General features: G+C 37.3%; 2 protein-coding genes across 3 annotated transcripts in view; one reads left to right on the top strand and one right to left on the bottom strand.

Moving 5' to 3' along the window:
• Nucleotides 1-4759, top strand: part of LOC105173765 (beta-glucosidase 12-like) — a 16635-nt gene extending 11876 nt beyond the window's left edge. Inside the window, exon 13 of one of the 2 annotated variants that reach the window (XM_020697689.1) lies at nucleotides 3756-4759. In XM_020697689.1, coding sequence (XP_020553348.1) covers nucleotides 3756-3945 — 190 coding nt within the window. In that variant the 3' untranslated portion in view covers nucleotides 3946-4759. The remainder of the gene's footprint in view (nucleotides 1-3755) is intronic. The other variant, XM_011095646.2, reaches the window with a different exon arrangement.
• On the bottom strand, nucleotides 10344-11186 carry LOC105173764. Its single transcript, XM_011095645.1, has one exon. It carries the CDS (start codon nucleotides 11184-11186, stop codon nucleotides 10344-10346), a length of 843 nt encoding a protein of 280 aa, XP_011093947.1.

Here is a 12490-nt window from a genome sequence, read left to right as displayed (position 1 = left end):
ATGGTAGGTGGATATCACGACTTAGAAGGCGTTGAGGGTGGGCCTTCCTAAAATGACATTGTAGGCTGAAGGGGTTTCCACCACCAGGAATTTTAACAGGCATGTTCTTCGAGTGGCGGTAGTGCCTAAGGTTAGAGGAAGTGAAACTATGCCCCTAGGATGGACCACTTCCCCTACGAATCCATAGAAGGAGGTATACATTTTTTCTAGAGGGGTGTCTTTTAGTTGCATTTGATCGTATGCTTCTTCAAGCAATATATCAGCAGAACTCCCCGAATCTATGAAGACACGTCTCACTTGATAATTAGTCAATAATGCGGTGATGACTAGAGCGTCGTTGTGGGGGCTCCTAGAACCTTAATGTTCTGCCCTTCCAAACTGATTAGGGAGGCATCCTCCATGGCACCGACATCCTAAATTTCTTTGATAATCACGTTGTGCGCCTCTCTATCCTATGCCTTTCTAGCATGGTTGCAGTCACCTCCATTTAGACCTCCTACAATCATTTATATGACTCCCCTTTCTATGAAGGTCATTGGTTTCGGACTTTCCTTCAAAGGCATTCTTGTGTTTTTCTCTTGATAAAGATTTCAGAGAGGAAATCTTCACTTTGTTCCCCTTGTTTGTTTCTTGCTTGATGTATGGTCCTGTTCCTCGGACCGTCTCCCAACAGACATACTCCAGCAAATATCTATTTTAGATGAGCCTTTCGATCTAATTTTATAGATGCCGATATTTCGATGGTATGGTTGTATCATTATGAAAATGGCAGTTGTCGGACTTGGGATGTTGGGGTTGTTCTCTCCATGATCGAGGACGAGTTAACAATCCTTTTCCTTCGACGACCATGAGGTCTTAGGTAATAGGCATCCTGAGCGGGGTGTAGACAGCATGGATCCTTTGGAAGGGTGCCTTCTTGTCCCTAAAATCCGTGCGCTGTTTCTTGAAGGGGCCTCCTCCCTAGCCTCTTTCCTCTTTTCTCCGTGACTTTCTTTCTTGGCGGCTTGGACATCCTCCATGTTAATATACTTGGCCGTCCGAGCCAGGAGGGCATCAAACTTCTAAACAGGGTTCTTGGCTAGGGATTTGAAGAAATCCCTGTCCAGAAGTCCTTGCGAGAAGGCACTGGCCTTATTCTTGTGTGGTGGAGGGCATTTCCAAAGCTGCGGTGTTCAACCTTTCCAGGTATTCCCTCAACGGCTCGTTGTCCTTTTGGCGTATGGTGAAAAGGCTTAGTTCCATCTTCCGAAGCTTCCGCTATTGGTGAATTGATGAAAAAAGAGGGATCTGAACTCTTGAAGTTTCCTATTACTCTAGCAGGCAACTGGTTAAACCATTGTTGTGCGGCCTCAGCGAAGGTGGTGACAACAACTGGAAACTCGATCCTGTCCGTGTACTTGTGCAACAAGGTTGTGTTCTCAAAATCCTAAAGGCATTTTTGAGGGTCAGTCTACCTATCATATTCAACAATAATAGGGGTGTGGTAGTTTAGAAGGACTTCGTCCGCCATTATTGCATCTATGAAGGGGACACCCTGTTGTTCTTCTCCTACTCCTGCTATCTGGTGTTGCACGTCCTGGAGGCCTTTTTGAAGGCACTCCAACTAAGCCAACTATTGTTGCGGAACTGCTGGAAGGAGCCCTTGTATCACCGTTGGCGGGGCCTTAGTTACAGCGATGTTTCCTTCTGGTAGGCTTCCTTCTATTCCTCCTTAAGGGATTCTTGCTTCCACCACAGGGGCTGAGCGGGCAGGTACTAGTACCGCTATTTGCTCCCCAATGGCTGCTACAACCATTACTTGAATTGCACACAACAAGGCTGGGTGAAGTTCTCCTGATGTGGTGTCTAAGAAGCTGTTTCGCCTTGGAGGGTCAATCAATGGATCCACCAACCTGCGGGGTCGGAACAAGCAAAGTTGGGGTGGACCCTCCTATCGATGCTAGGGAGGTTCTCGAAACAACCTACAAAGGTTGATTGTTCCTGGGTGCCTCCACGACCTTCTGCTTGTTAGCGGGATTGCCGGGGTTATCCATATTTACTCACGCCTTTAACTCAATTTTTCAAAGACGACGCCGATTGATGCATGTTATTTTAGCATGGGTCCAAAGATCTTTAGATCTCGATATTGAATTTGGACTAATTGAGTGAAAGCACTTGAGAAAAAGGACCTGCAAAATAACATGTTAGCGCTCTGATGCTTAAGTTAGTTCTGGATTTAGAAGTAGAAATTATAATGAGAAATTGAAGTAGAAATAAGAATTTTCGTCAATAAAATATAGCTAGAATACGAGTTATGAAGTGCCAAAGAGATAGCGAGAGAGTTTCCAGATTGTTGAAGGGAGGTCTGTTGAGGTGTGCTGCCCATATCTATAGAGGGGGAATCCCTCTTGCAGGAACTCTGGAGAGGGCTGTGTAACCGAGCAGGCGAAATTTTGATGGATAAGGTCGGACCTTTTCCCCCTCTTGAGCAGCACGTCTTCGGATAGGAAAGGCTCCTTCTTCATAAAGACTCTTGTCTTGCAAGGAGTTCTCTTAGGTTGACGAGTCCAGTTTCTTAAGAGCACCTCTCTTCTTCTGTGTTGGTGTTGGAACAGTGCAACAAGCCTTCGTACTAGACCTCCTTCTTGGGCCGAACTTGGTGCAGCAAGCTTTTTTCTTGGACAGACACTCGTGTGGGGCGCTACCTCTTGGACTGAGCCTAGTGCACCTCCCTCTTGGTCCGATCCCGCTATAGGGGGCCTCCTCCTTGGGCTAAGCCCTCCTTGGGGTCAACGGGCCTGACTTGGGCCAATCACTTTTGCTCTACTTGAGCCAATCACTTTTGGGCCACACCCATCAGTAACCATATACAATAATTTTAAAATAAATAAACAGGATATCAAAATTAAAATATATGTGATATATGCAATCGGAATATTACGTGCTAAAAGATTTAGATTGATAATTTAGAATATACTTACCAATATTCTGGCATATGATACTTAGAATTTTATGACACTTAGAAACATTAAATTTTTAAGATAAGTAGGTATAAATTAGATAAACTTGAAAGTTTATATAAGATACAGGCGCCTATTTAGATACTTTATTTTCTAAATTTATAGTTTTAGAAATAAGTTAAATGCAAGCAGAGTTGAAACCCTACGATCTTAGAGATTATGGGTGCGAACCTGCGATATCCATGGGATGTTGTTCTACTGCAATATAGTAGACATTATCTACCGTAATAGTAGGTGTTGTTTATTATTTTTCTAATATTATTGATCATGGTATGAATATCACAATTATCTTTGTTATTTATGATATGTGATAATAATAATTTTAATCAATTTTATTTTAAATAATAATATGTAGTTGATCGCTTCAAATAGAAAAAAAAAAAGAGTAAATGCAATTGCCTCCCCTGTGAAAACAAAATTTGAAGAACGAGGCACTTTACTGTTTTATGCATCTCACTCCCGCAAAATGCATCTGGTACTTCATCTTAACCATTATAAATATATGGCTTGTCTCAGTTACTAATACAAAAGTATAGATATTGAATTCCTTTTTTCATTTATTGTCAACAGACAATTTTTACATATATACACAAGCGCATTTTTGTTCTAACAGAAAACTAACCAGACTTAAAAAGAATAAATTATTTAGGAGATATTTTTGCCTATTTATCATTTCACATAGGGAAAAATGCTTTAACCCATTACAAATAGAAATTAATTAGATTGTGTAATGTAATATAGATTTTGTGTTGGCAGGAAATGTGTGAAGGTGAAGGGCTTATTTGCATGGTCATTTTTGGACACTTTTGAATGGACAACTGGTTATGACATCGGATTCGGATTTTTCTACGTGGATTTCAAGAATGGTCTTCGAAGAATTCCCAAACAATCAGTTGTTTGGTTCAAAAATTTCCTCAATAAAAGTGAAGGAGGTGTATTCAGTTAAGTTTTCACATAATTGTATTGATTGCATTTACACTTTGAATTTCAAAATCAAACAAAAAGGTTCCCCTCAATATTAACTGATGTGGGATTGACCAAAACTCTTGAAAACAAAATACTTATTCTCATATATCACAAATTCTAATTCTTCTCCAAATAGAAATTTTTTATCAATACAAAATAATCATATGGCCAATGTAATACAAATACGTATGAAATGATTCTTTTAGGTCTAATTAAATTTGATTTGACGTAAAATTTCTGCTTATTTACCTCCAGACCACCTACATAGTGAACCAGTAGACCACGAAACCATGCTATAACATCAAAAACGGCTCAACACAACCATCATTTTGATATGGTGTGTTTTATCACTCAAATGCATACTTAATTTGAGGATTTTAGAACTAATTCATTATAGTGATAATTGAATTATGTATCGTTTGAATGAAGAATTGATTTTAACCCGTATTGAAGAAAGAGGGTCAAAAAGCTCTAAATGAAGTTGGAAAGTGATGAAGGGAAGAGGAGACAAAAAATAAACCTGAGCATTGGTTAGGACGTGATCACACCCGATTCAATGTCCAAGGTGGTCTGAGAAGAAGAATACATTTTGAAAAGTTTTTAGGAAAGATTTGTTTCCTTTTTAATGGAAGAACATGAAAGGAAGGAAAGAAACACCCCTAGCCTGCAGATTTAAAAGGAGAAGCAAAAGAGAAATTATACATTCACAGTTTTGGGAGTTTGGAGCAAGGAGTTGAAGGACGTCAATCTGGTCTATTAGTTTTTCTTTCTATTTCTCTCTAGTTTATATTTTGTTTAGGATTTTTTATTTCCATACGAACACGTTGTGTAACTAATTTCCTTTTCTGATTCAAGAGGAAGTTGAACCCAATTGTTTATGTTTTGAGATCTTAGTTTTATTTGATTTTCCTGAGTTTTCTTCTTTATAAATTGTTTATGGAATAATTATTACTGATAAATCTAATAATTTGACTCAATATTAATTGTTCTGTTACCATCCATGAATCTAGTGATATGTAATTCTCATAAATGAGTATGAGTAGCAAGCAAATTAATTATGTGCTTTGCATGATTTATTTGTAGGGATAAGAAAACTATATTAGATAATTGCAGCTATCTCAAGTGCTTGATCTAAGTTTAGTTGTTTTCACTGATAAATGCTTTTATTGAATTAATATAGAACATTATCATACCTAGTCTTTAAGATAATAAGTTACGATTTAAATGCTTAAGTCAAATCAACTACAGTAGAAAAATAGGAATTTATTATGGCTATCTTAATAGATTCCAATGTTGAACGAGTGGTTATGAAATTAATCTTATGTGATCAATGATTCACATAACAATCATTTAGATCAGAATCCTTCTTCATTGATTCGATCCTAGTTATCTATTTCTACTTTCTATTTAGTTAATTCTCAATTCAAACCCTCCATTTGGTTACTAAAACTAAGACTGAGAAATTAATTCATAATTCCGTTAGAATTCGTCCTAGTTCCACTACTACTATAATTTTAGAATCAATAATTAATTGTGACGACTTTGATAACCAATCAAAATTTTGGCACTGTTGTCAGGAAGCTACTTCAGTTTCGTGGCTCCTGTTTGTTAGAATAGGTTCATCATTGTTCCTTCTCCTCTATTGTCGAAGTCTTTATTGGTATGTTGTGTTCTTGTCGCACAATTAAATTGCAGTTCAACCTAGAAATCGAGAAAATAATGCATTGCCTGAGGAAGGCGACTGACCAAAAGAGGATTTGGGAGAAACATGCATTGTGTTTGGATTTGTGTTTTAGTTGTTTTGTTTTGTGTTTTGAAAATAGAGAGAGAAAAATAGAGATAAGTAAGTGTGTATTGAAAATAGATGATATGTTTGGATTTGTGCTTTGGGATAATTTAAAATATTCTAAAATAAGTGGTGTAGGTTTGATGTTGGGATTTGACAAAAATCACTATTCATTGTCAAATCATATATTTATATATATATGTATATGTATAGATATTTTATATTTAATGTTGTATTATTGGGAGACAAAAATTACTGTTTATTGTTAAATCATGTCTGTTTTATATTATATATATATAATTGTATATATATTATATATAGAAAGTTTAAAAACAGAAAAACGCGCAGATAAGGTGTAAAAACACAAAAATAAACATTGAGTGTGTTTTATCTTATCTCGAAAAACGCGAGAATAGAAATCCAAACAAAGCCCATGTTGATTTGACTGTTGGAGGGGAGTCCATTTTTTAGGCAAGATGGCAGCCAAAAATCGAAGAAGTATTTAGCAACCTTTATGCATTATTTTTCCATATGTTGATGCTGACTTTGAATTGAAATTTGGACTAATCCATTTGATTCTTTATTTCATTGACTTGCAGGAGAAGACTCACACGAGTATTTGAAGGAGTTCCATGTCTTGTGTGTAGGAATCAAGTATAATAGGGTAACTGATAAGCAATTGAGCCTAAGAGTCATCTTGTTCTTGCTCAAGGACAAAACTAGTGACTGGCCTTATTGTCTTTCTTTTAGTCCATATAAATGTGGCAGAGATACAAAATAGTTCCCAGAGATATTCTTTCCCGCATCTAGAGCCATCCACATTCAAGAAGAAATATTGATAGAATTCAAGAATGAAAAGAAAGTGAAAAAGATTGTGGAAGAATTTTAAATTCAAGAAGCAGTAATTGTATAACTGCACTTCTGAATTTCTCTGTTACAACCAAGAAGGATAAACCTTCTTTTATAGACTGAGCACGATCCTTGAAGAAGATAACCAACTAACAGACTAAAAAGCGCTGACACGCTTACTCACAACGGCTAGATGAAAACGCATTTTCACTTAAACAATGTAAAAACGCCAATCTATTCAAGAACGCGAGAACGACTTCGTCCTGCGTTTCTTCCTTCTTCTTCCCTGATCTCCTCTGTTAACTCTTGCATCTTTCACCTTGGAATTACTGCTTTTTATCAACAATATATGATGCGGATTCTCGTTGGATTTCATCACCCCCCTCACAAGTTAAACTTGGGTGAAGATTGAGCAAGTATAACTTGGACTTTAAATAAAGAAAGGAGTTACCACATAGAGGTTTTGTGAAGAGGTCTGCAATCTGCTGCTTTGAAACCACATAAGTTGGTTGAATAATCCCTTCTTTGTATTTATTCCTCACAATGTGACAATCTATCTCCAGGTTTTTAGTTCTTTCATGGAATACCGGATTTGCAGTTATGTGTAATGCGGCTTTATTGTCACAATAAAAGGGAATAGGTGTTTTGACTTCAACTCCCATGTTCTTCAAAATATAGATCAACCATGTAACTTCACAAGTTGTGGCAGCCATACATCTGTATTCAGCTTCAGCAGAAAACCTGGCCACGGTTGTTTGTTTCTTGGTTTTCCAAGATATAGCGCCCCTCCCATGAACGCACAGAAGCCGATCAGAGACTTCCTTGTCAATTGGCAAGCAGCCCAGTCTACATCACAGAAAACCTGAAATGAGAAATTCAAATTTGCAGGAAAGAATAAACCTGTGGAAATGCTCCCTTTTAGCTATCTGACAACGTGAATGGCCGCATTCCAATGTCCTTCACAAGGATGTTGGAGATGTTGGCTCAATTGTTGCACAACGTAGCATAAGTCCGGTCTTGTAAATCCTAGATACAACAATCTTCCGACCAATCTTCTGTATTTAGAAGGGTTAGTAAGTTCTGCTCCTGTATTTTTTGTGAGTTTTAATCCAGGAAGTAATGATGTAGTGACATGTCTCCCTTTGCTTAGCTTCACATCATCAACAATATCTTGTGCATATTTGTGTTGGGACACCACCATTCCTCCTGCAGAACGAGCCATTTCCAGGCCCAAAAAATACTTTGCACTTCCGAAATGTTTGACAGTGAATAGTTTGTCCAAATAGTCTTTTACCGGCATTATTGAATCCTCACAGGCAGATGTTATTAAAATATCATCAACGTATACGAGTAATGCAATTAGATTCAGCCCTGAACCTTTCACAAATAGACAATGGTCATGACTGCATTGAACAAAACCAAATTCACTAACTTTGGTTGTGAATTCCTCATTCCATTTTCTAGATGCTTGCTTTAAACCGTATAATGATTTTTCCAGCTTGCATACCTTTCCCTTTGGGATTTCATAACCTTGGGGAGGTTCCATATAAATGTCCTCATCAAGGTAACCATGCAAGAAAGCATTGTTAACATCAAGGTGATGTAGTGGCCATTGCTTTCTTACAGCCACAGCTAGGAAGATTCTTACAGTGACTGCCTTTGCCACAAGTGCAAAACAGTCATTGTAGTCTTCTCCCTCTACTTGGCTGTAGCCTTTGGCCACTAACCTTGCTTTATACCTTTCAATGGTGCCATTGGGATTAAGTTTTACCTTATACAGCCACTTACATCCAATGGCTTTCTTGTCAGTGGGCAGGTCTGCTATTTTCAACGTTTTGTTCTTTGCAAGAGCATTGAGTTCTTCTTGCATGGCTTTCTCCCATTCTTCCTTTCCTTGTGCTTCTTTGAAGTTCCTTGGTTCCTGCATGTCAGAAAGGTTTTCCACAAAACAAGTGTGTGCTTGTGTCATATAGTAGTTAGTGTTGTCATCAGTGTTGTAACACTCATAGTCTCTCATCCAGGTTGGTTTAGTGTGCGGTCTGCTTGACCTTCTAGGTGATATGTTGTCAGTTCTTTGTACCTATTCTGGTTCATCACTAGATTTGTTAAGGGACACTTTTGATTCATCAATGTTAATGATTTCACTAACTACAGGGAGTGGACAAACTATATCAGAATCATCTTCATTGTGATCAGAAAAAGGGAATGTATTTTCATAGAAAATTATATCTCTGCTTATATGTATATTTCCAGTGCTTAACTCCATAACTCTGTATCCCTTAGTACCATTAACAAATCCTAAGAATACACACTTGAGAGCCCTTGGTTCAAATTTATTTTTAAAGGGAAGAGTGTTAGTAATGAAGCGAAGGCATCCAAATACCTTGATGTGATCATAAGCAGGTTTCACTTTATACAGAAGTTCATAGGGAGACTTCCATTTAAGGGTCTTAATAGGTAATCTATTTACCAGGTAAGTAGTCATAAGTAAGGAATCAGTCCAGAATTTTAAAGGCATGTTGGCTTGAAACATTAGGGACCTAGCAATTTTCAGAAGGTGTTGGTGTTTTCTTTCTACAACACCATTTTGTTCAGGAGTATAGACACAAGTCCTTCGATGTACTATGCCTTTACTATGGAAGAAATCTTGGCATTCTTTATTAACAAATTCAGTGCCATTATCAGTTCTAACTTGCTTGATTTTTACATCAAATTGAGTAGAAACCATGTTATAGAACTGTTTCAGTTTTGATAAAGTCTGTGACTTGTGAAGCATCAAGTATGTCCATGTACTTCTATTAAAGTCATCCACTATGGTGAGCATATACTCATAATTATTAACAGAGTGCTTTCTATAAGGCCCCCACACATCCATATGTATAAGCTCAAAGACAGATTTAGTGCAAGACTCACTCAATGAAAAAGGCATTCTATGTTGTTTTGCCAACGGGCATATTTTGCATTCCATATCTTCAGTGGTTTCCTTACAAAGTTTCATTTGTTTCAGGACATCTAAACTTGTGTGTCCTAATCAATTATGCCATAGGGATTCATTACATCGAACTTTACATTTATTTAAATTGCAGACATCAGTGTACACATTCTCTTCATTGATAGGCAAGTTCAGTTTAGGAGCTCTTGTCATATGGTCTTGAGGTTATTTTTCTAGCATATAGAGCTTCCCCCATTGTTTACCTATGGCCAATACATCCCTAGTCCGAGGGTCTTGCACGACACAAACTTGGTCTGTGAAGTGAACATGAAGGTTATCATCTCTACAAAGTTTACTAACAGAGAGTAAATTGTGATTAAAAGCAGGAACATATAGAACATTTTTCAAGATGATGTTCTCTGTAATGTGGACTTCCCCTGTAATCTTGACATCTTGGCTATTGCCATTAGGAAGTTTAACAGATACCAAGTTGTCAAGATTATGAACAATTTTAAAAGCAGTTAAAGAGTTGCATATGTGGGCTGAAGCGCCACTATCAATAATCCATAATTGAGTGTTGGTAGTGGTTATACCTGCATACCCATGGAAGTCTGCGAAATTGGAGCTCATTTGGTTAGTGTTTTGATCTTGAAAGATTCTGAGCATCTCTTTTCTGATAAGATCTGTGATGTCTGAATCTGAATTTCCATTCGAACTTGTCTGTAGATTGTTGGCTTGGAAGTTAACCCTTGAATTGACGGTTCTTGCATTGGTTGGTCTACTTCCAGTTTTTCTTTGATCCATCATGTTTTTATCCCACAAGCTCAAAGCAACCTTCTTCAAGATGTCCCCTTTTCTTGCAGTGTTCACATTGCAAGTGCTTCTTATCAAGTGTTGTCCCTTTCTTGGAATTTATCTTCACATTTCCTTTCCCTTTGATCTCAGTAACTTGTACAGCCATAACTCCTTCTCGTTCAACTTCAGAAATTTCAGAATTTACTTGCATTTGTTTCTCAATTCTGTGCACCATGGAGCAAGCTTTAGCAGCTGTAGGTAGTGGGTCTATCAGAATTATCTGGTTCTTCACATGTTTATATGTGTCACCTAGTCCCATAAGGAACTGTATCAGTTGTTGGGAGGCGATTTTCTCTGACATCCTTTTGCTCGCTCCACACGTGCATACAGGCAAAGGATCCAAAGATCCTAATTCGTCCCAAAGTTTTTTGAGTTTTGTAAAATAGACAGCAATAGTAGAACTTTTCTGGGTAATGGAGGTGATCTTCCTTTGAAGTTGATAAAGAAGGGGGCCATTGCTCTCACCAAACCGCGTTTCGAGGTCTGTCCATAAGTCTTTAGCAGAGTTGGTATACAGGAACGCCTCTGCAATCTCCTTTGACATGGAGCTTAGTATCCATGAGACTACCATGTAGTCGTTTCTTTGCCACCGCTCGATGGCTTCTTTGTCTTCAGTGGGTTTTGCATAGGATCCGTTAATATAGCCCAATTTTTGTTTGGCTCCGAGTCCTATCTTGACGGATCTTGCCCAAGTCATGTAATTGTTTCCATTGAATTGCGCAGATACGAGGGACATGCTTGGGTTTTCATTTCCCTGCAGTCTCATGCTCAAGTCATCTTCAGGGATTTTCTCTTCCATTGTTTCTTTCTTTGACATTGTGTTTGAAGCTGTTGGGATAAATGTTTATAAACAAGATTTCAGGTGTTGCAGAAATTTCAGAGAAGATCGTTTGAGATCTTTGCCTGCTCTGGTGCCATGATAGAATTCAAGAATGAAAAGAAAGTGAAAAAGATTGTGGAAGAATTTTAAATTCAAGAAACAGTAGTTGTATAACTGCACTTCTGAATTTCTCTGTTACAACCAAGAAGGATGAAACCTTCTTTTATAGACTGAGCATGATCCTTGAAGAAGATAACCAACTAACAGACTAAAAAGCGCTGACACGCTTACTCACAACGGCTAGATGAAAACTCATTTTCACTTAAACAATGTAAAAACGCCAATCTATTCAAGAACGCGAGAACGACTTCGTCCTGCGTTTCTTCCTTCTTCTTTCCTGATCTCCTCTATTATCTCCTGCATCTTTCACCTTGGAATTACTGCTTTGTATCAACAATATATGATGCGGATTCTCGTTGGATTTCATCAAATATGCAGAATCAGACAAGACAATTCAATGATGAATCTTTATACGAGGATTGGGAGAGGTTCAAAGAGATCGTTGCTAGCTATCGATACCATAAAATTGCCGAACCACTTGTGATTCAATACATTTATAAGGTCTCTCTAGAATGGATAGAAGCATGGTAGATACAGCCAGCAGAGGAACCTTAATTGACAAGACTCAAGATAAAGCATGACAATTAATCAGCCGCACACACAAACTTATTTCTCTCTCACTAAAATCAAACACAAATCAAATCCCCATCTAAGGAGATTTTGTGGCCGACTGGTTTGTGCTTTAATATATTGGATAGAGCTAATTTGTCCAACAAATTAATAAAGTCCAATATTTAATCCATAGTGTTTATTATTTAATTCAATTAAATAAATATCCCATAGAAAATCCATGTGAATTAATCTAATTAAATATACACAAAATCAAATATACTTAATTAATAAATCCAATTTATTAATAAAGTCAAAAAATTAATTAGTCCAACTAATTAATTTTATCCTATCTCCATTAATTAATAATCCAATCCATTAATTAAACAAGTCCATACATCAATTAATTAATGAATCCAATCTTATGCGTGTGATTTTAGCACGGATCCAACAAGCTTGGACCTTGATAATGGATTTGGGTTGATTAAGCAAAAGATCTTAAAAAAAATAGAACCTACAAAACAACACGTTAGCACTCCGACACCCAAGTTAGTTTCGAATTTAGGAATAAATAATTATAAAAATAAATCGTAATGAGAAATTGAGATATAAAT

Source organism: Sesamum indicum, linkage group LG11 (genome assembly GCF_000512975.1).
Source record: "Sesamum indicum cultivar Zhongzhi No. 13 linkage group LG11, S_indicum_v1.0, whole genome shotgun sequence".
Taxonomy (NCBI): domain Eukaryota; kingdom Viridiplantae; phylum Streptophyta; class Magnoliopsida; order Lamiales; family Pedaliaceae; genus Sesamum; species Sesamum indicum.
The sequence above is the reverse complement of the archived record's forward strand: the minus strand, read 5'-3'. Positions and strand labels throughout refer to the sequence as shown.